Genomic DNA, 24,455 nt, shown 5'->3' on the forward strand with positions numbered 1-24,455 from the left:
TTTGCCTCTGATGGCGTGGAGCCCCTGCACCCGGTACCAACTGCTTCTGGTTTCTGCAAGTGACCCTTACCAAGCAGAGCTTTGTAGACTTCCAGGGAAAAGAAGGAGTTCAGGTTTCCGTGATGGCTGACTAAAGTCCTTCAGCAAAGGAGCTGTAAGGCTGTATAACCCCAGTCAGGCTGTAGGTTGTATATCTCCCCGGCCAAGCTGTAAGCTGTATATCTTCCCGGCCAAGCCGTAGAAGACGAAGCTTTCTACAGGAGCTCTAGGTATTATGTCCTGCATGGAAAGCTTCTCTGTGTGGACTGAACCCAAACTGGCTCCTTTTTCCCCCAAAACCCAAAAAGGGGGCAGGAGCAGGGAACCTAACTATAGTTGACAGGTGGCTTGCCCTATGATTGCAGCCAAAAGAAGCCACCTATCTGCAGAGTCCCCGAAACTTAGGACTGCAAACTAACATTAAATGCAAAGCAAACAAAATTGGAGCTCCTGGTACAGCTGTTCCAGAACAGGGTTCTGTGTGGGAAGTATGGCCAAATTCTATCGTTCGTGGAATTCAGAATGCTTTTTGATTGTTGGTGAACTATAAATCCCAGCAACTACAACTCCCAAATGTCAAGGTCTATTTCCCCCAAACTCCACCAGTGTTCACATTTGGACATATTGAGGATTCTTGCCAAGTTTGGTCCAGATCCAGCATTGTTTGAGTCCACAGTGCACTCTGGATGCAGGTGAACTACAACTCCAAAACCGAAGGTAGTGTCCACCAAACCCTTCCAGTATTTTCTGTTTGTCATGGGAGGTCTGTGTGGCCAAGTTTGGTTGGATTCCATTGTTGGTGAATTCAGAATGCTCTTTGATTGTAGGTGAACTATAAATCCCAGCGACGACAATTCTCAAGTGTCAAGGTCTGTATTCCCCAAACTCCACCAGTGTTCACATTTGGACATATTGAGGATTCATGCCAAGTTTGGTCTAGATCCATCATTGTTTGAGTCCACAGTGCTCTCTGGATGCAGGTGAACTACAACTCCAAAACTTAAGATAGTGCTCATCAAACCCTTCCAGTATTTTCTGTCTGTCATCGGAGTTCTGTGTGGCCAAGTTTGGTTGAATTCCATTGTTGGTGAATTCAGAATGCGCTTTGATTGTAGGTGAACTATAAATCCCAGCAACTACAACTCCCAAATGACAAAATGACAATAACCCCACCAGTATTCAAATTTGTGCGTATGGGGTATTTGTGCCAAGTTGATCCAGTGAATTAAAATCCATCCTGAATATCAGGTATTGACATTACAATTCATAACAGTAGCAAAATTATAGTTTTGAAGTAGCAACGAAAATAATGTTATGGTTGGGGGTCACCACAACATGAGGAACTGGATTAAGGGGTTGCTTAGGGATTAAGGGGTTGCTTAGGATGCTTGCTATAGATGCAGGCAAAACGTCAGGAGCGAATGCTTCTAGAACATAGCCATATAGCCCGAAAAACCTACAACAACCCCCCACCAAAAGCCCTACTCTGCTCTCAGCCAAGTGGAGGGCTGTTTCTGAGACTCCAAGCAGGAGAGGGGAGAGCAGGTGTGTTAGGTGCATAGCAGTGTGGAGAAGGAGCACATGCAAGGCTGGAGGGAGGCGTGGGCATTCAGTGTGGGAAGATTGGCCCAATTCTATCCTTGATGGGGTTCAGAATTCTCTGATTGTAGGTGAACTATAAATCCCAGAAACTACAACTCCCAAATGTTAAGATTCTATTTCCCCCAAACTCCACCAAGTGTTCACATTTGGGCATATTGAATACTCGTGCCAAGTTTGGTCCAGATCTATCATTGTTTGAGTCCACAGTGCTCTCTGGATGTAGGGGAACTACAACTCCAAAACTGAAGGTAGTGCCCACCAAACCCTTCCAGTATTTTCTGTTGATCATGGGAGTTGTGTGCCAAGTTTGTTTCAATTCCATCATAGGTGGGGTTCAGAGTGCTCTTTGATTAGAGGTGAACTATAAATCCCAGCAACTACAACTCCCAAATGTTAATGTTTATTTTTCCTAAACTCTACCAGTGTTTACATTTGGGCATATTGAATACTCGTGCCAAGTTTGAGCCAGATCTATCATTGTTTGAGTCCACAGTGCTCTCTGGATGTAGGGGAACTACAACTCCAAAACTCAAGGTCATAGAATAATAGAATCATAGAATCAAAGAGTTGGAAGAGACCTCATGGGCCATCCAGTCCAACCCCATTCTGCCAAGAAGCAGGAATATTGCATTCAAATCACCCCTGACAGATGACCATCCAGCCTCTGTTTAAAAGCTTCTAAAGAAGGAGCCTCCACCACACTCCAGGGCAGAGAGTTCCACTGCTGAACATTGTTTCATAGCTTAGTGTAAATCAGTGGTCAGTGCCCACCAAACCTTTCCTGTATTTTCCGACAGTCATGGGAATTCTGTGTGCCAAGTTTGGTTCAATTCCATTGTTGATGGAGTTCAGAATGCTCCTTGATAGTGGGTGAACTATAAATCCCAGCAATTACAACTCCCAAATGACAAAATCAACCCTCCCCCCAACCCAACCTGTATTCAAATTTGGGCGTATCGGGTATTTGTGCCAAATTGGGTCCAGTGAATGAAAATACATCCTGCATATCAGATATTTACATTATGATTTATAATAGTAGCAAACTCACAGTTCTGAAGTAGCAACAAAAATAATGTTATGTTTGGGGGTCTCCACAACATGAGGAACTGTGTTAAGGGGTTGCGGCAGTACGAAGGATGAGAAACACTGGGCTAGAGCAAGCATGGCATACTTCTGCCCTCCCTTGAGGTGTTTTTGGACTTCAACTCCCACCATTCCTAACAACCGGTAGGCTTTTAGGAATTGTGGGGTTGAAGTCCAAAACACCTGGGGCCCAAGTTTGCAAATACCTGGGTTAGATCATCTTGTAGGTAATAGTGCTTCATGTAGTCATGCTGGCCACATGACCTTGGAGGTGTCTATGGATGATGCCTGCTCTTTGGCACCAACCCCAGAGTCGGACATGACTGGGCTTAATGTCAGGGGAAAACCTTTACTTAACCTTCCTTAACTTAGACAGTGAGGTACAAAAATCTATATGTCGCCTGAAGGAGCTTGGCCTATTTTAATTTCAGTCCCTTAATATTTCCTGCTCTAGATCTTCCAGCAGAACTCAACAGTGTGATGAAGCAGGTCAGAAGGCCAATGTGATTCTAGGTTGCATCAATTGGAATATAGCGTCTAGATCAGCATGGACAAAGTTATGCCCTCCAACTGTTTGGACTTCAACTCCCACAATTGCTACCTTCCTCAAGCTCCTTCCTTTTCTCCCTCAGCCACTTAAGCGAAAGAGATTGACAAGTTGGAATGGTTGGGGGGGGGGGGGGGCAGATAAGGGTGACCAAAATGATTGCAAGTTGGGAAACCAAGCTCTATGAGAAGCTGCTTAATAATAATAATCATCATCATCATCATCATAGAATCAAAGAGTTGGAAGAGACCTCCTGGGCCATCCAGTCCAACCCCATTCTGCCAAGAAGCAGGAATATTGCATTCAAATCACCCCTGACAGATGGCCATCCAGCCTCTGTTTAAAAGCTTCCAAAGAAGGAGCCTCCACCACACTCCGGGGCAGAGAGTTCCACTGCTGAACGGCTCTCACAGTCAGGGAGTTCTTCCTCGTGTTCAGATGGAATCTCCTCTCTTGTAGTTTGAAGCCATTGTTCCATTGTGTCCTAGTCTCCAAGGAAGCAGAAAACAAGCTTGCTCCCTCCTCCCTGTGGCTTCCTCTCACATATTTATACATGGCTATCATATCTCCTCTTCTTCAGACTAAACATGCCCAGATCCTTAAGCCGCTCCTCTTAGGGTTTGTTCTCCAGACCCTTGATCATTTTAGTCACCCTCCTCTGGACACATTCCAGCTTGTTGCATCATTTTGCGACATAATCGTTCAGATTATTATTATGATTATTATAATTAATACCTTTCCTTTTCTCTCCACAAGGAGTTTTACTGGCAAACCCATACGCTGCAGTTAATACATTAATGAATCATGATACACAGTTTGGAAAGCACTGGTTTAAGTCTTTATAGGTCAAATCCAGATCATGTGGCCGGCATGATTGCATTGAGCATTGTTACTTCCCGGAGAAGTGGTACCTATTGATCTACTCACACTTCATATCTCCTCTCAGCCTTCTCTTCTTCAGGCTAAACATGCCCAGCTCCTTAAGCTGCTCCTCATAGGGCTTGTTCTCCAGTCCCTTGATCATTTTAGTTGCCCTCCTCTGGACACATTCCAGCTTGTCAATATCTCTCTTGAGTTGTGGTGCCCAGAATTGGACACAATATTCCAGGTGTGGTCTAGCCAAAGCAGAATAGAGCATGGGGAGCATGACTTCCCTAGATCTAGACACTAGGCTCCTCTTGATGCAGGCCAAAATCCCATGGGCTTTTTTTGCCGCCACATCACATTGTTGGCTCATGTTTAACTTGTTGTCCATGAGGACTCACTGTTCCATGGCCAGTTCTGACTGTTGCTACTTGGTCCTTATACAGATTCCTCAGAAGACAGACAATGTGGCTTGGGATGCCCATACCACCAAGAGCTTGCCACAATTTATTATGATCCACACAGTCAAAGGCTTTAGAATAGTCAATGAAGCAGAAGTAGATGTTTTTCTGAAACTCCCTGCCTTTCCCCATTATCCAGCAGATACTGGCAATTTGGTCTCTCGTTCCTCTGCCTTTTCTAAACCCAGTTAGTACATCTGGCAACTCTCCAGCAATATATGGAGAGAGTCTTCCTTGCAGGATCTTGAGCATTACCTTACTGGCATGAGAAATAAGGGCCAATGTACAGAAGTTTGAGCAGTTTTTCGCATTTCCCTTTTTTGGTATGGGGATATAAGTGGATTTTTCCAATCTGATGGCCATTCTTGTGTTTTCCATATTTGCTGACATATGGCATGCGCCACCTTCACAGCATCTAATAATAATAATAATAATAATAATAATAATAATAATAACAACAACAACAACAACAACAACAACTTTATTTTTGTATTGCCGGAGGCTTTCATAGCCGGAATCACTGGGTTGCTGTATGTTTTTCGGGCTATATGGCCATGTTCTAGAGGCATTATCTCCTGACATTTCGCCTGCATCTATGGCAAGCATCCTCAGAGGTAGTGAGGTCTGTTGGAACTAGGAAAATGGGTTTATATATCCGTGGAAAAACCAGTCTGGGACAAAGAACTCTTGTCTGCTGGAGCTAGGTGTGAATGTTTCAACTGACCACCTTGATTAGCATTTGATGGCCTGGCAGTGCCTGGAGCAATCTTTTGTTGAGAGGTGATTAGATGTCCCTGATTGTTTTCCCTCTGCTGTTTTGCTGTTTTAATTTTAGAGTTTTTTAAAATACTGGTAGCCAGATGCAGGCGAAAAGTCAGGAGAGAATGCTTCTAGAACATGGTGATATAGCCCGAAAAAATCTACAACAACTTTATTTTTATACCCCGCAACCGTCTCCCCAAGGCGGACTCAAGGCAGCTTACATGGGGACTAGCCCGATCACAGATAAAAACACCAGCATTAAAATCAATCAGTTAAACATACACAGACACAAGTAACAACATCATAAAAACAATAACATGGCTGAAAAACAGAATCAGAGCAGGGAACCGTGCTCAGGTGCAATGAGTTCCTAAATAGAGTGGAAGGAAAGTGCAAAAGTGTCAATCTAGAGGGAATACCTCTGGCCATAAAGTAACAAGGTTAGTGGGGGTAGGCAGAATTAAAGTGCAGGTACATAGGTCAGATCAAGTCAATTCTTTGGTGAACTGCCTAATCAAAGGCATAACGAAACATTCAAGTTTTCAAATTCTGATGAAAGGTGGACAAAGTGGGTGCTTGTCTGATCTCCTTAGGGAGGGAATCCCAGAGCTGGGGAGCCACCACCAAGAAGGCCCTCCTCCTCAACCCCATCAACCATGCTTGAGACAGTAGTGGAAGTGAGAGAAGGGCCCCTCCTGATGATCTTAGGGTACGTAGGGGATGATGTGATTACAAAGATAGGCAAGTCCTGAACTGTGAAGGGATTTTAAAAAGTTGAGGTGGGATCCCATCATAGAATCATAGAATCATAGAATCATAGAGTTGGAAGAGACCTCATGGGCCATCCAGTCCAACCCCCTGCCAAGAAGCAGGAATATTGCATTCAAATCACCCCTGACAAATGGCCATCCAGCCTCTGCTTAAAAGCTTCCAATGAAGGAGCCTCCACCACACTCCGGGGCAGAGAGTTCCACTGCTGAACAGCTCTCACAGTCAGGAAGTTCTTCCTAATGTTCAGATGGAATCTCCTCTCTTGTAGTTTGAAGCATTGTTCCGCGTCCTAGTCTCCAAGGAAGCAGAAAACAAGCTAGCTCCCTCCTCCCTGTGGCTTCCTCTCACATATTTATACATGGCTATCATATCCCCTCTCAGCCTTCTCTTCTTCAGGCTAAACATGCCCAGCTCCTTAAGCCGCTCCTCATAGGGCTTGTTCTCCAGACCCTTGATCATTTTAGTCGCCCTCCTCTGGACACATTCCAGCTTGTCAATATCTCTCTTGAATTGTGGTGCCCAGAATTGGACACAGTATTCCAGATGTGGTCTAACCAAAGCAGAATAGAGGGGTAGCATTACTTCCTTAGATCTAGACACTATGCTCCTATTGATGCAGGCCAAAATCCCATCTTCTGCTGCCTTGTTATTAGCAATGTTCCTTAAGTCCCATTCAACCTCACTCCTCAGGATGTCTGGTTCTAATTCACTCACCACACTGTCAAAGCTATCCTAGATATTATTATCTTCCCTATACCGATCTTCTGCATAATCTCACCACCTTCTCTTGATCCTTTGCTGTAGACTATGGAGAATAGCATTGTTTCAACTATGCGGATCTTCATTGCCAGTATTTATTTATCATGTCAGGGGCAACCAAACCATTGCATAACATTTCTAACAGAACAAAACAAGCAAACAGATTAAAAAAACACGAAGTTTGCAAGCTTGGTAGTTGATTAAATGTCCTTTGACCAGTCTCTGGCCACTTGGAGTGCCTCTGGTGTTGCCGCAAGAAGGTCCTCCATTGTGCATGTAGCAGGGCTCAGGTTGCATTGCAGCAGGTGGTCAGTGGTTTGCTCTTCTCCACACTCGCATGTCATGGATTCCACTTTGTGGCCCCATTTCTTAAGGTTGGCTCTGCATCTCATGGTGCCAGAGCGCAGTCTGTTCAGCGCCTTCCAAGTTGCCCAGTCTTCTGTGTGCCCAGGGGGGAGTCTCTCATTTGGTATCAGCCATTGGTTGAGGTTCTGGGTTTGAGCCTGCCACTTTTGGACTCTCGCTTGCTGAGGTGTTCCAGCGAGTGTCTCTGTAGATCTTGGAAAACTATTTCTTGATTTAAGTCGTTGACGTGCTGGCTGATACCCAAACAGGGGATGAGCTGGAGATGTCACTGCCTTGGTCCTTTAACTATTGGCTGCTACTTCCTGGCGGATGTCAGGTGGTGCACCTGACATCCTTCATTGCCAGTGTGAATATGGCAATACATGTTTCATCTATCTCTCCCTTTAAGATTCTAAAACAGAGGCTGGATGGCCATCTGTCAGGAGAGCTTGAGTCATATCTTTCTGCATGGCAGAATGGGGATGAACTAGATGGTCTTTCGCGATTTCTTCCAACTCTTTGTTTCTAGTCTTTTACAAAAAACATCACCACATTACAATTGTTTACAGGTTCAGCTCACAAGTGGCAGAATCACAAGCTCAGCTTCTCATTGCTTCTCTTTCCAGTTTGCCAGGACACCGCAACATGCATTCAATTATCCTGATTCTCTCGGTTAATAGGGGAAATAGCCAATGTTCCCTGAACAATTGAATCCAGGCGGGATGGTCGAAATGTTTCCAGCTCTCATTGGAGACTGTGATGAGAGCACCAAGCTTGGTTAGCGTTTCTGCGTCACCCTTCTTGCAAATAACCCTTTTTGCAGGGAAACAAAGCAGAGAGACTCTATAATTTGGACCACTTCCCCTGTTAAGCCTTTTATTGCCTCTCTGCGTATCCTGCCATCTGCCACATTTGCACCTCATTTTGTCTGTTGCTGCTTGGAGAAAAGGGACTTGCAGCTCTACTGGTCCGAAGTAATGTTTTTTAATGGTGATCCTCTCTTATTCCTTCTAGAATTATGACTGTTTTGTATAATTATAATATATTTATATTCTGTTGGCTAAAGCCATGCAAGCAAAATGTGCTTTATGAAATTGGTGGATTCTACAGTTAGGATTGGGGGTGCTTAAACCACATTGGCTGGTGGCTCCCCATTCAGTGGGATGGTGCATCCACTCTGAAGATGCATCTACACTGTAGAATTAATGCAGTTTGACCCCACTTGAACAGCTGTGCTTCAGTGCTATGGCATCATGGGAGTCATAGTTTTGCACGGCACCAATCCCTCTTTGGCAGAGAAAGATCTTGCAAAACTACAACTTCCATGATTTCATAGACAGTCCGTCAAATGCACATATTCCTTGGGACATCTGACTTGAGATGCATCTACATTGTAGAATTAATGCAGTTTGACACCACTTGAATTGCTGTGCCTCAGTACTATGGAATCATAGAATCATAGAATCAAAGAGTTGGAAGAGACCTCATGGGCCATCCAGTCCAACCCCCTGCCAAGAAGCAGGAATATTGCATTCAAATCACCCCTAACAGATGGCCATCCAGCCTCTGTTTAAAAGCTTCCAAAGAAGGAGCCTCCACCACACTCCGGAGCAGAGAGTTCCACTGCTGAACGGCTCTCACAGTCAGGAAGCTGGGAGTTGTAGTTTGGCAAGGCAACATCCCTCTTTGGTAGAGAAAGCTAAAGTTCTTGGAAAATCGTAGTTTGGTGAGGCACTGATCTGTCTTCGTCAGAGAAAGATCTTGCAAAACTACAACTTCCTTGAGGTCATACATAGTGTGTCAACTGCATCTGTTCCTTGGGACATCTGACTTGAGGTGCATCTACAGTGTAGAATTAATGCAGTTTGACACCACTTGAACTGATCTGCCTCAGTGATATAGCATCATGAGAGTCGTAGTTTGGCAAGGCACCAGCCCTCTTTGGCAGAGAAAGATCTTGCAAAACTACAACTTCATTGATTTCATAGTCCGTCAACTGCACCTGTTTCTTGGGACATCTGACTTGAGGTGAATCTACACTGTAGAGTTAATACAGTTTGACACCACTTGAACTTCTTAACTTGAGTTCATACACAGTGTGTCAACTACACCTGTTCCTTGGGACATCAGACTTGGGGTGCATCTACATTGTAGAATTAATGCAGTTTGACACCACTTGAACTGCTGTGCCTCAGTGCTATGGAATTGTGGGAATTGTAGTTTGTCAAGGAACCAGCCCCGTTTGGCAGAGAAAGATCTTGCAAAATTACAACTTCCTTGATCTCATAGTCCGTCAACTGCACCTGTTCCTTGGAACATCTGGTTTGAGGTGCATCTACATTGTAGAATTAATGCAGTTTGACACCACTTAAACTGCTGTGCCTCGGAGCTATGGCATCGTGGGAGTTGTAGTTTTGCAAGGCACCAGCCCTCTTTGGCAGAGAAAGATCTTGCAAAATTACAACTTCCTTGATCTCATAGACACTACAGTCCGTCAACTGCACCTGTTCCTTGGGACATCTGACTTGAGGTGCATCTACACTGTAGAATTAATGCAGTTGGACACCACTTTAACTTCCATGTCTCAATGCTATGGAATCATGCTATGGAAAAGTTACTTTTTTGGGATTGCACTTTCCAAAATGCCCCAGCCAAACATAGTCAAGATGCTTGGAGATTTTGGGGCTCCTATGGTTAAAGTTTCAGCTTCAAAAGTAGCTGAAAAAGTTACTTTTTCGGATTGCACTTTCCAAAATGCCCCAGCCAAACATAGTCAAGATGCTTGGAGATTTTGGGGCTCCTATGGTTAAAGTTTCAGCTTCAACAGTATCTGGAAAAGTTTTTTTTTTTTTGGATTGCACTTTCCAATATGCCCTAGCCAAACTTAATCAATATGGTTAGAGATTTTGAGGAGTTCACTAAGTAACTTTCAGATGCTAAAACATCAGCAGTGAAGTGAATATTGAAATAATAATAATAATAATAATAATAATAATAATAATAATAATTTATTTTTATTTCGCTCTATCTCCCCAAAGGGCGGATTCCAAACATAAAAGGCAAACATTCAATACCCGAAAAAAACAACAACACATCCATAATAACAAAATTTATACAACCCAACATATAAATACAAATTATAACTTAACAAACTAAAATTAAATAAAAAGTACAGCCTGATCGATATAAGACAAAACATCGATTAATGCAGTTGGACACCTCTTTATGGCTCAATGCTACCGAATCCTGGCAGCTATAGTTTGGAGAGGCACTAGCACCTTGTCAGAGGCTTTGCAAAACTATAACTCCCTGATTGCAAAGCCTTGAGGCATGGTGGTCGAAGTGGCAGCAAACTACATTAATTCTGCAGTGCAGATGCACCCACAACTGATTTACCATGGCTCCACTTATTGGTGGATGGAAGTTCTCCCTTGCAAAGGCCTTCCACAGGTTGCCTTCTGACCTGCCCATCAATCCATCTGTCAAGAAGATGACTTACACTTGTCAGAGGTTGCCGGGGCAACATTAAAGCTATGCAAATAGTTTCCTTGGCAACGAGATCCCTTACCTCTGACGCAGGATCACCGGTGTCTGCCTCTCCTTCTCTTTCATATTTGGGGATTTTAATCTCTTCCTTTTTCTTGTGCCTCGTTTCCATTCAGTGCCACTTCCGTTGGCTGCGATTTGGCTCTTTCCGCGGCCCGTGATGCTCCCGACTGCTTTGTCTCAAAGGCCGACAACAGTTATTACTTTTCGCCCGGCATAAAAAGCCCTTGCCTTCTGAATTACGCATAGAAAAAGACTTTATTGCTCCCAAACTTTCTATAAGGTGGTGCCATGAATCCAGCCCAAGTGTTTCTCAACCTTCTCAACCTAATGCCGCGAGCCCTTAATACAGTTCCTCATTTTGTGGTGACCCCCAACCATAACATTTTCATTTTTTCATAACTATAATCTTGCTCCTGCTACGAATTGTCATGTAAATATCTCATATGCAGGATATATTTTCATTCACTGGACCAAATTTGGCACAAATACTTGGATATGCCCAAATTTGATTTTGTTATTTGGGAGTTGTAGTTGTTTGGGATTTTTAGTTAACCCACAATCAGAGCATTCCGAACTCCGTCAGCGATTGAATTGAACTAAAGTTGGCACACAGAACTCCTATGACCATCAGAAAATATTGGAAGGGTTTGGTGGGCATTGACCTTGAGTTTTGGAGTTGTAGTTCACCTACTTACAAAGAGCACTGTGGACACAAACACTGACTGATGCATTGGGACTTAACTTGGCACAGATACTCAATATGCCCAAATATGATACTGGTGGGGTTTAGGCAAAATAGACCTTGACATTTGGGAGTTGTAGTTGCTGGGATTTATAGTTCACCGACAATCAATGAGCATTCTGAACCCCACCAATGATAGAATTGGGCCAAACTTCCCACACAGAACCCCCATGAACAACAGAAAATGCTGTGTTTTCTGATGGTCCTTGGTGACCCCTCTGACACCTCCTCGTGACTCCCCCCCCCCCCCAGGGTTTCCGACCCCCAGGTTGAGAAACTCTGGTTTAAGGACATGTTAAAGTCAGGCATCAAATCCAAAAGTCTTGTGTCGTAATCCAAACCTTAGTTTTCTGAATAAACTAAACAAACTGCAGCCTTTCAGATATGTCTGTATCACAACTTCCATCTGCTGTAGTCATGAAGTGTAATGATGAGGAATATGAGAGTTGTAGTCCAGCATCTGGAAGGACACAAAAATGACACAGCAGGGCAAATTGGTCTACGGTCTATTGAATTGTTTTAAATAGCTTTTTAATTCGTTTTATCATTGTATTGGAGCCCCCAGTGGCGCAGTGGGTTAATCCCCTGTGCCGGCAGGACTGAAGACCGACAGGTCGCAGGTTCAAATCCGTGAAGAGGCGGATGAGCTCCCTCTATCAGCTCCAGCTCCTCATGCGGGGACATGAGAGAAGCCTCCCACAAGGATGATAAAACATCAAATCATCTGGGCATCCCCTGGGCAATGTCTTTGCAGACGGCCAATTCTTTCACACCAGAAGCGACTTGCAGTTTCTCAAGTCGCTCCTGATATGACCAAAAAAAAATTGTATTTCAGTTGGCTTGTTTTGATAATTGAGATCCTTAGAACATTTCAATCAAATCTGTCAATATTCAAATCCACCAAAGAGAAAAACTGCAAATGTGAAGGTTCTACACTGCCATATAATCCAGATTATCAAATCAGATAATCCACATTGAGTCTGCACTGCCATATAATCTAGTTCAAAAAATATAATCTGGATTTTATATAGCAGCATAGAAGGGACCTATGTATGATGTGAATTGTATGTGGGAGAGGGAAAGGGGCCAACACTTCCAGGGACTCCTTTAAAGTTCAGACTAAAACCCGGAGCGGAACAGCGCATCCTTTCCATGCCTGCTCCACTCTTTTTTTTTTGAGACCTTTTCCATGAACGAAACGCATCCAAACAAGCAAAGTTCTTCCAGTCTCGGTCACCAGGGCTACCTGCGTCAGTCGGTCTGAGTACAGGAAATTAAATCCTTGATTGATAACATATCGCTACCAGCTCCAACGAGCAGCTCATAGGAATATATATATATATATATATATATATATATCTTCAAGCCTGGTTTTTGTAAGAATGGATGCAGCTCTCTGTGTGTGTCAGAGGAAGCTATAAAAGACAAGACGGCTGGCACAGCTCTTGGATTTATATACATATTGACTTTTTAGTCACTTGGAGATGGCAAGGATGCTTTTGATAACCTGAATCAGATAGACTTATTATAGCAGGCATAGGCAAACTTGGACATTCTACATGTTTTGGACTTCAACTCCCACCATTCCTAACAGCCTCAGGCCCCTTCCTTTTCCCCCTCAGCCGCTTAAGCGGCTGAGGGGGAAAAGGAAGGGGCCTGAGGCTGTTAGGAATGGTGGGAATTGGAGTCCAAAACACTTGGAGGGCCCAAGTTTGCCCAGGCCTGGTATAGACAGTCCCCAAATTATGAACAAGATAGGTTCTGTAGGTTTGTTCTCAAGGCGGATTACAGTGTACACATATATGGCAAACATTCAATGCCAATTTTGACATACAACATATGCAGACATAGACAGAGGCTATTTAACTTTTTCTGGCCGCCAGGAGAGCTGTCGCTTTCATCGTCCATCTGTGACACTGATGAAGCACTTCCGCATTCCCCGCATGCTTCCCCGCTGGAGTCTTCTTTATGGCCTCATAAATCAGTTAATTTAGCCTCCCCACACTTTAAGGTGGTACCTTATTTTCCTACTTGACAGATGCAACTGTCTTTCGGGTTGCAAAGGTCGACAACAGGCTACACAATTGGTTGGAAACCCACTCCAACCCGGGCTGGCTTCGAACTCATGACCTTTTGGTCAGAGTGATCTTAATGCAGCTGACACTCAGCCAGCTGTGCCACCATCCCAGTGCATACACACACATAAACACACACATATATGTGTAATGGTAAAGGTAAAGATTTCCCCTGACATTAAGTCTACTTGTTTCTGACTCTGGGGGGTTGGTGCTCATCTAAATTTCTAACCCAAAGAGCAAGCATTGTCTGTAGACACCTCCAAGGTCATGTGGCCAGCATGACTGCATGGAGCTCCATTACCCTCCCACAGAAGCGGTACCTATTGATCTACTCACATTTGCATGTTTTCGAACTGATAGATTGGCAGAAGCTAGGGCTAACAGTGGGAGCTCCCCCCGCTCCCCAGATTTTAACTGCCAACCTTTCATTCAGCACAGAAAACGTTTATTAAACTGTATAAAACTTTGTTTTTATGGGAGGGACATCCTGCTATAGCACATTTTGCTACTTTCAAAGTAAGGACCACAAAATTAGAGAAGAACAAGAAAAGTAAAACCAGGAACAGATTATTTTTTCCAAATCTATATAAATAAAAATGTAATGTTAGTTTGTGGGATTAACATAAGTCAAAAACCACTGGGCGAATTGACGCCAAATTTGGACACAATATACCTATCAGGCCAACGAGTGACCAGCACTCATAAAAACAGTGAAAAACACAGCAGAAGAGACTTAAAAAGGAAAGAAAAATACATTACAACGCATGTGCAAAACCACACATATATACACAAAAAGACATATACACACATTTTAATCTTACAGTGACACATTTACACAAATATATACACACATATACACATGCACAAAACGCATATACACAGACAGAGAGCAGTATACAAATGAAGTAAATAAATAAATAAATATCTCCAAGGAGATATGGGTTAAAGCACTGAGCTGCTGAGCTTGTTGACTGAAAGGTCGCAGGTTCGATTCCGGGGAGTGGTGTGAGCTTCTGTTGTCAGCCCCAGCTTCTGCCAACCTAGCAGTTCGAAAACATGCAAATGTGAGTAGATCAATAGGTTTCGCTCCGGTAGGAAGGTAATGGCACTCCATGCAGTCATGCCGGCCACATAACCTTGGAGGTGTCTATGGACAACACCAGCTCTTCAGCTTAGAAATGGAAATGAGCACCAACCCCAGAGTTGGACACGACTGGACTTAATGTCAGGGGACAACCTTTACCGATATATATATATATATATATATATATCCATTCTTATATGGTAGATGGCAATTTTTTAAAAATCCATACCACTCTGAGATCCATTCTGTTGATGATGTATACATTCTTGAATTAAGTATCCCAAAACAAACTGGGAACATATTACAAAGGGACCCAGTGCCCTGAATATAAATGTCAGTAGGTTTTATGCTGCTATTAATGTGGTTTCCTTAATTTCAGATGTACTCAACGATGCCATATTTGATGAAGACCACGACGAGATGGTGATTGTGAAGGACATAGACATGTTCTCCATGTGCGAGCATCATCTGGTTCCATTTGTCGGAAAGGTAATTCCTCTTCGCTTTTCCCTTCTATCCTCTTCTTGCCTGAACAGAACATATAGACCGGGCATGGGCCAACTTGGGCCCTCCAGGTGTTTTGGACTTCAACTCCCACAATTCCTAACAGCCTACCGGCTGTTAGGAATTGTGGGAGTTGAAGTCCAAAACACCTGGAGGGCCCAAGTTGGCCCATGCCTGGTTTATATGTCCTGTTTTTGTGTCTCTTTACCACCTCCCTCCTCCCATTCATGGAAAAGTACTTCTTGGACAAAAACTTGGAGTTTCTAAACTTAGTTAATGATCAAAGTGAGAGTCATGGAAAATGTGATCAAGAGGAAATGTGAAGGAAGGAGAGGAGATGTTTTATTATTGCTCAATTTTTCAGTAAGTGGGCCAAGGAGGTGTTGTGCTTTGGGACTCGGATTATCGCTCTGGAGACCAGGGTTCGAATCTATGCTCATTGGCCAAGTCACACTCTCTCAACCTCACTTTGGATAACTTACAGCCAGGAAACGCTATGATAGGTTCACACCAGCACTTAAATAACCTAAAGGTGACAGATTCTGTCTGATCTTGGAAGCTAAGCAGGGTCAGCCACGGTTTGTAACTGGATGGGAAACCGCCAATGAATATCAGGCACTGTATGCTCTATTTCAGAGGAAAGAACTGGCCAAAAACATTTAAGTATTCCTTGCCTAAGAACATCCTATGATTTTCATAGAGTTGTCATAAGCCAACAAGGCACTTGATGTTACCTACATAAACGCTTAATGTATTTACCTACATTTATTTATTTATTTTTATTTATTTATCGTGTCATCCGCAACCAGAATATTGTATTACATTTCTAACAGAACAAAAACAAACAGATAAAAAAACACAAATGTTGCAAACTTGATAGTTGATTAAATGTCCTTTGACCAGTATCTGGCCACTTGGAGTGCCTCTGGTGTTGCTGCAAGAAGGTCCCCCATTGTGCATGTGGCAGGGCTCAGGTTGCATCGCAGCAGGTGGTCTGTGGTTTGCTCCTCTCCACACTCGTATGTCATGGACTCCACTTTGTGGCCCCATTTCTTAAGATTGGCTCTGCATCTCGGGGTGCCAGAGTGCAGTCTGTTCAGCGACTTCAAAGTCACCCAGTTTTTGTGTGCCCAGGAGGGAGTCTCTCATCTGGTATCACCCACGGATTGAGGTGCTGGGTTTGAGCCTGCCACTTTTGGACTCTCGCTTGCTGAGGTGTTCCAGCAAGTGTCTCTGTAGATCTTAGAAAACTATTTCTTGTTTTAAGTCATTGACGTACTGGCTGATACCCAAACAAGGGATGAGCTGGAGATGTCACTGCCTTGGTTCTTTCACTATTGGCTGCTACTTCCCGGCGGATGTCAGGTGGTGCAATACCGGCTAAGCAGTGTAATTTCTCCAGTGGTGTAGGGCGCAGACACCCCGTGATAATGTGGCATGTCTCATTAAGAGCTACATCTACTGTTTTAGTGTGGTGAGATGTGTTCCACACTGGGCATGCGTACTCAGCAGCAGAGTAGTATAGCGCAAGGGCAGATGTCTTCACTGTGTCTGGTTGTGATCCCCAGGTTGTGCCAGTCAGCTTTCGTATGATATTGTTTCTAGCACCCACTTTTTGCTTGATGTTCAGGCAGTGCTTCTTGTAGGTAAGAGCATGGTCCAGAGTGACTCCCAGGTATTTGGGTGTGCTGCAATGCTCCAGTGGGATTCCTTCCCAGGTGATCCTCAGAGCTCGGGATGCTTGTCTGTTCTTAAGGTGAAAGGCACATGTCTGTGTTTTAGACGGATTAGGGATCAGCTGGTTTTCCCTGTAATATGCAGTTAGAGCACCTAGAGCTTCGGAGAGCTTCTGTTCTACCATCTCAAAGCTCCCTGCTTGAGCGGTGATGGCACGATCATCAGCATAGATGAAGCTCTCTGTGTGCCTTCTGGCAGTGGCTGGTAATTTGTGTAGATGTTGAACATGTTGAACAGAAGAACGGCCTGCCTCAGGGGAGCATGCTCGCTCCATCCATTTACCTACATAAATACCTACATTACAATTGTATGTTTACCTACATAAATATCTACATTACAATTAATTCAATGGAAAAGATGTTGCAAAGTCCTCTGTTTAGCTGCATCTGCTTGACATTTATGTGTTGGGTTGTCAACTTTGGAGCGACTGGCTTTCAAATCTGTCCCTCAAATTGGAGTTTAGTCTGCAGCAAATTGAGGAGTGAGATAACAGGAAGTGGGAGAAACCTACCCCTTGGAAGGGACATTCTCCTTTGGTTAGACCACACCTGGAATATTGTGTCCAATTCTGGGCACCACAATTCAAGAGAGATTGACAAGCTGGAATGTGTCCAGAGGAGGGCGACTAAAATGATCAAGGGTCTGGAGAACAAGCCCTATGAGGAGCGGCTTAGGGAACTGGGCATGTTTAGCCTGAAGAAGAGAAGGCTGAGAGGAGATATGATAGCCATGTATAAATATGTGAGCGGAAGCCACAGGGAGGAGGGAGCAAGCTTGTTTTCTGCTTCCCTGGAGACTAGGACGCAATGGAACAATGGCTTCAAACTACAAGAGAGGAGATTCCATCTGAACATTAGGAAGAACTTCCTGACTGTGAGAGCCGTTCAGCAGTGGAACTCTCTGCCCCGGAGTGTGGTGGAGGCTCCTTCTTTGGAAGCTTTTAAGCAGAGGCTGGATGGCCATTTGTCAGGGGTGATTTGAATGCAATATTCCTGCTTCTTGGCAGGGGGTTGGACTGGATGGCCCATGAGGTCTCTTCCAACTCTTTGATTCTATGATTCTATGATTCTATGATTCTATGAGATATTGACTCTAAGCTGGAATGTGTCCAGAGGAGGGCGACTAAAATGATAAAGGGTCTGGAGAACAAGCCCTATGAGGAGCAGCTTAAGGAGCTGGGCATGTTTAGCCTGAAGAAGAGAAGGCTGAGAGGAGATATGATAGTCATATATGTATAAATATGTGAGAGGAAGCCACAGGGAGGAGGGAGCAAGCTTGTTTTCTGCTTCCCTGGAGACTAGGATGAGGAACAATGGCTTCAAACTACAAGAGAGGAGATTCCATCTGAACATGAGGAAGAACTTCCTGACTGTGAGAGCCGTTCAGCAGTGGAACTCTCTGCCCCGGAGTGTGGTGGAGGCTCCTTCTTTGGAAGCTTTTAAACAGAGGCTGGATGGCCATCTGTCAGGGGTGATTTGAATGCAATATTCCTGCTTCTTGGCAGAATGGGGTTGGACTGGATGGCCCAGGAGGTCTCTTCCAACTCTTTGATTCTATGAGGAAATCCAGACACTCTCAGGTTCAATCCCTGGTAACTCTAGTTCGAAAAGAATCATATGTGGCAGATAGTGGCAGATATCTCTAATTGAAGCTCTGGCTATATTTTGCAAGTCTGAGTATTTATTTTATTTATATGTTAACTTTCTCCCAGACCAGGACCCAAGGCAGCTTCCAAAAACAACAAGCCAGGGATATGCAGGGCATTCCCTTAAATACCTTAAAGATCCCATCTTATCTTGTTGGAAACTTAAGCGCAGTCAGCCCTGATTAGTACTTGGATGGGCGAGTGGCAATGAATATCCAAGTGCTGTAGAATATATGTCAGAGGAAGGAACTGGCAAAACTGCTTCTGAGTATTCCTTGCCTAAGAAAACCCTAGGAAATTCATGGGATCACCATCAATTGCAAGGAGACTTAAAGGTGTATCAGTCCGGAGCATTCCAGTGTCAGCCTGGTTGTGGCTGAAACTTTAAGAAGCTTGGGAGTGGAAATCCATCTCCTGGCTTTGGATGAAACTTTAAGAAGCTATCCAAGGTGCTGAAGTCTGACTCCAGAATAATTTAACTATCTTGGGTGGATCCTTTAAAATCTTCCCAGTGGATTCAACATCCCAGTGACAAGGGATCCACCATGACACATTGCTTTTAAGTGGCGCCACTTAAGCTGCTAAACTTGTTGCCCGAAAGGTCGCAGGTTCAAATCCAAGGAGGGGGGAGCTCCTGCTGTCAGCTCCAGCTTCTGCCAACCTAGCAGTTCAAAAACATGCAAATGTGAGTAGATCAATAGGTGCCGTTTGGACGGGAAGGTAATAGTGCTCTAGGCAGTCATGCAGGCCACATGACTTTGGAGGTGTCTATGGACAACGCCGGCTCTTCGGCTTAGAAATGGAGCACCAGCCCCCAGAGTCGGACATGACTGGACTTAATGTCAGGGGAAAAACTTTACCTTTACCTGCAATTCCTGAAGTTAGGAAGGTATGCACAGGCTGTAGGTGGCATTGTTGTTGTGTTCCTTTCAAGACGTTTCTGACCTATGGCTTGTAGATAGTCTGGGTCTAAACTAGGCATGGGCTAGCTTGGGCTCTCCAGGTGTTTTGGACTTCAACTCCCACAATTCCTAACAGCCGGTAGGCTGTTAGGAATTGTTGGGGTTGAAGTCCAAAACACTTGGAGGGCCCAAGTTGGCCCATGGCTGGTTTGCACTGTCAAGATCCAAACATTTCATGCTGGTGACACACTTTTGAGACATGTATCGTTTCGCGACACAGTCATTCAGATTATTATTATTATTATTATTATTATTAATACTCTGCCTTTTCGCTCCACAAGGAGTTTTTCTGGCAAACCCACACACTGCAGTTAACACATGAATGAACCACAATATACAGTTCGGAAAGCACTGGTTCAAGGCTTTATAGGTCCAAACCAGCACTTTGCAATGTGCCTAGATGCAGATTACGGGTATATCTACACTGTATAATTACTGCTAGCACTGCTTTGGCTCAAAGCTGTGAGCTGTAGTTTGGTGAAGCAACAGCACTCTTCGGCAGAGAAGGCTGAAAAAAGTAAAAGTTTCTCCTCACATTAAGTCTAGTTGTGTCCAACTCTGTGGGATGGTGCACATCTTCATTTCTAAGCCAAAGAGCCGGCATTGTCCGTAGACACCTCCAAGATCATGTGGCCGGCATTGAGCATCATTAGAATCATAGAATCAAAGAGTTGGAAGAGACCTCATGGGCCATCCAGTCCAACCCCATTCTGCCAAGAAGCAGGAATATTGCATTCAAATCACCCCTGACAAATGGCCATCCAGCCTCTGCTTAAAAGCTTCCAAAGAAGGAGCCTCCACCACACTCCGGGGCAGAGAGTTCCACTGCTGAATGGCTCTCACAGTCAGGAAGTTCTTCCTAATGTTCAGATGGAATCTCCTCTCTTGTAGTTTGAAGCCATTGTTCCGCGTCCTAGTCTCCAAGGAAGCAGAAAACAAGCTTGCTCCCTCCTCCCTGTGGCTTCCTCTCATATATTTATACATGGCTATCATATCTCCTCTCAGCTTTCTCTTCTTCAGGCTAAACATGCCCAGTTCCCTAAGCCGCTCCTCATAGGGCTTGTTCTCCAGACCCTTGATCATTTTAGTCGCCCTCCTCTGGACACATTCCAGCTTGTCAATATCTCTCTTGAATTGTGGTGCCCAGAATTGGACACAATATTCCAGGTGTGGTCTAACCAAAGCAGAACTGAGGGGTAGCATTACTTCCTTAGATCTAGACACTATGCTCCTATTGATGCAGGCCAAAATCCCATTGGCTTTTTTTGCCAGCACATCACATTGTTGGCTCATGTTTAACTTGTTGTCCACGAGGACTCCAAGAACTTTTTCACACGTACTGCTCTCGAGCCAGGCATCGACGCCCATTCTGTATCTTTGCATTTCGTTTTTTCTGCCAAAGTGGAGTATCTTACATTTGTCACTGTTGAACTTCATTTTGTTAGTTTTGGCCCATCTCTCTAATCTGTCAAGATCGTTTTGAATTCTGCTCCTGTCCTCTGGACTATTGGCTATCCCTCCCAATTTGGTGTCGTCTGCAAACTTGATGATCATGCCTTCTAGCCCTTCCCGGAGGAGCGGTACCTATTGATCTACTCACACTTGCATGTTTTCAAACTGCTAGGTTGACAGTCCAACACCAGTGGACCCAGAGAAGGCTAAAGGCCTTGTAAAATTACAGCTACCATTATTTCATAGCACTAAGCCATGGCAGTTAAAGTGCATTAAACTACATTAATTCTTCAGTGTGGATGCACCCTATGCCCTCACAGACACATATGACCAAACCCCAGCAGATGATGTAATCATTTTGTGTCTGCATCTGGAGATGCATCCAAACACTTTTCCATCCCTGTTTACCTGTTGCAGAACAGATCTCATTTTGGCCAGAAAAAATATCAATTTAGGCATCCTGGAAGTGTTGAAGGGCACATGCATCCTCAGCAATTCACTCTGCCCAACCCTGATTTATTTGTATTATCATGATATAATAATAATAATAATAATAATAATAATAACTTTATTTATACCCCGCTATCATCTCCCCAAGGGACTCGGTGCGGCTTACATGAGGCCGAGCCCACAATACATCAATACAAGCAATAACAGACACAATACAAAGCAATTAAAATAAATCTCACACACAAATAGCATAAACATTAAACAAGGTACAGTGCACATTTAAAATCTATGGCTGGGCCAAATGTAATTGAAGTTTAAAAAATAATGCTGGACATGAACAAGATAGAGGAGGTGGGGTGTTGGTGGAAACGTACAAGCAGTCCTAAATCAGTATAAAGTGCTTTTAGAGGACATAATGCTAAGGGATCATTATTTTGGGAAGGCACACTGGAACAACCATGTTTTCAGGCTCCTCCTGAAGACTGCCAGAGATGGGGCATGCCTGATGTCCTTAGGGAGCGAATTCCAGAGTCGAGGGGCCACCACCGAGAAGGCCCTCTCTCTCGTCCCCACCAACCGCACTTGCGATGCAGGTGGGAGCATGAGTAGGGCCTCTCCAGATGATCGAAGAGATCGTGTGGGTTCGTATATAAATCATTGTGAATGTTTTCAGGTTTGCAAGCAGGTGGTTTCTAAAAATAATTGGCCAAATCAAAGTCAAATGTGAGGGGAACCTAAGTAACGAAATCTCCAATTGAAAGTACAGATCGTTCGGTAGAGTTCAAACATCCAGAGTTTTGGAGAATGAGCAGAAAAGACTTGTGTTGTGATGGCAGCTTAAACTCTACGATGTCCTTCACAAATCATCTGAGCACAATTTCCAGAGATCTCTTTGAAGCTATGTTTTCAATTACATGAAATGCTCCAGAGGACAGGAGCAGGATTCAAAACGATCTTGACAGATTAGAGAGATGGGCCAAAACTAACAAAATGAAGTTCAACAGTGACAAATGCAACTTCCGGTGGAGACAAGATGGAGGCTGCAATGGTCCTCTGAAGCTCCGTGAACTTCAGGGACTAATCCACTCTCCAAGGGCTCGGAGATCGTCAATTTCTCCCCAACACCGACGGAAAGGGCCGGGTTGGATAGAATCTCATCAAGGGTATTCAGGGTGGGGTGGTGGGGATCCCCTGGGAGCCCCTCCAGCTAACCCAAGAAACCCCAACAGAGATCGAGCCCGAGAGAAGGACGCCGGCCGAAGGCGCGGCAAGCAAGCCTACCGTCTCCATTACATTCTAAGAACTTCAGTAATTAAAATATAAAGACTTGAAAAAGATAAAGGAAGCGGAGAGAAAAGAAGAAAGAAATATATATATATAAAAGTAAGGACATAGCAATTATGAAGAAAACAGAAGGAGAATAAGAGAGCACTAAGAGAAGATCCAAATAACAAAATACAAGGCATAGTAAATGGAGGAGCCAAGAGACTGAGGAGCCAAAGCCAAAACGCAGACTCAGCTCATCGACTCCACAACTTACCAGGAGAAGAAGTCATAAACTTCAAGAAACCACAAGAAAGGCGGTGAGGGAGAAGGCAGGAGCTGAGTAAGGGACGCTGGTTGGAAGGGCGGAGGAGAGACGGAGACGGAGGAAACGGCGAGTTGCTGAGCGCGAACTGTGCGGGCGAGTGACTGAGCGGCGGAACGGCGGAGTGGCGAGGAGCGGCGAGGCGAGAGTTGCAGTTGGAGGAGTTGGGGGAGAGCTGAGTGGAGCCGGACCGGGGCGACCGAAAGGACGAGGAACACCAGAGAAGAGAGTTGTGTAGTGGGAAGAGAAAGACCGACGCCCGAGAGGCAAGAGGGAAAAAGGGAACCGTAAAGCAAGAAAGCCAAAAACCAAAACGCCGAAAAGAAAGAGACGACAAAAGGAAAAGCCGGGACGCGCCGTAAAGCAATAAAAAGAGACGCAAAAAGCAACAAAAAGTGGAGGCTACTTAACCAAACTACTATCCAGACTACTATCCAGCATACGAAGGAATAAAAGGAAAACAGAGAAAATATAGAAGAAATCCAGAACAACAAAGGTAAAAAACAATTAATTGAATAAATAAATTAGAATAAATATACTAAAGTGCCATTTTGAGACATATATATATAGCTAGATGTGTTTTTTTTTTAATGAAATAAAGCATACTGTCATAATGGAATACTAATAATTATGGAATAATAATAACAACAATAAGAATAATATATAACTTATGTATATGAAATAATTAAGGAAATATAAATAAACATAAACTGATATATCTTATATTTACTCATCATAGATTGTACAAGTTTTCAACTAATTATTATGGTAATCCAACTATGAATTGATAACGAGTTGTTATATGTTAATATATGTGAGGAATGAATTGTCATTTGGTATGTAATATAAAATTAAATACTAAGACAACTAAGATAACATTGTAATAGAAAAATAATAAACTTAAGAAAATACTGGAATATAGCAAGAAGAGAGGGAAAAAATGGAAACAAAAGATGCAGAGAATACTTCCACAACTAAAACAAACAAAGTACAAGTAACAACTAGAAGAGGCTCATCTCAAGGAGAACCTACAGCCAAAGACCTAATGGCAGAACTAATAAAAATACATGAGACACAAAAGAAGCTGCAGGAATCTCAAGAGAAAATACAAAAATCTCAGGAGAACCTACAAACCAAACTAGAGAAAATGATTAAAGATGAAATAGGGAATATGAGTAAAGAAATTAAGGAGGAAATTTTAAAAATGAAAACCAAAATGAACTCTATACAAAAAGAGATGAATGAAATTAAAAAAGAAAATATAACCCAGAAAAAATCAATAGACAAATTGAACGAGAAAGTGAAGAAATTAGAGGAAATAACAGAAAAAATGAAGAAACAGCAAGAAATAGAGGAGATAAAAGAGACTGAATACCGACTAAGAATAAGAAATATAGAGGAAAATGAACAAGACAATTTAAGAAATATAAT

At 43.5% G+C, this 24,455-nt stretch overlaps 1 protein-coding gene across 1 annotated transcript in view; it reads left to right on the plus strand.

The window, feature by feature from the left end:
* The window catches only part of GCH1 (GTP cyclohydrolase 1), a 69,134-nt gene that overhangs the window by 1,353 nt on the left and 43,326 nt on the right, over positions 1-24,455 (plus strand). Inside the window, exon 2 of the mRNA XM_060753402.2 lies at positions 15,066-15,175. Within this exon, the coding sequence (XP_060609385.2) occupies positions 15,066-15,175 (110 nt within the window). The remainder of the gene's footprint in view (positions 1-15,065; positions 15,176-24,455) is intronic.

This window comes from Anolis sagrei, chromosome 1 (genome assembly GCF_037176765.1).
Source record: "Anolis sagrei isolate rAnoSag1 chromosome 1, rAnoSag1.mat, whole genome shotgun sequence".
NCBI lineage: Eukaryota > Metazoa > Chordata > Lepidosauria > Squamata > Dactyloidae > Anolis > Anolis sagrei.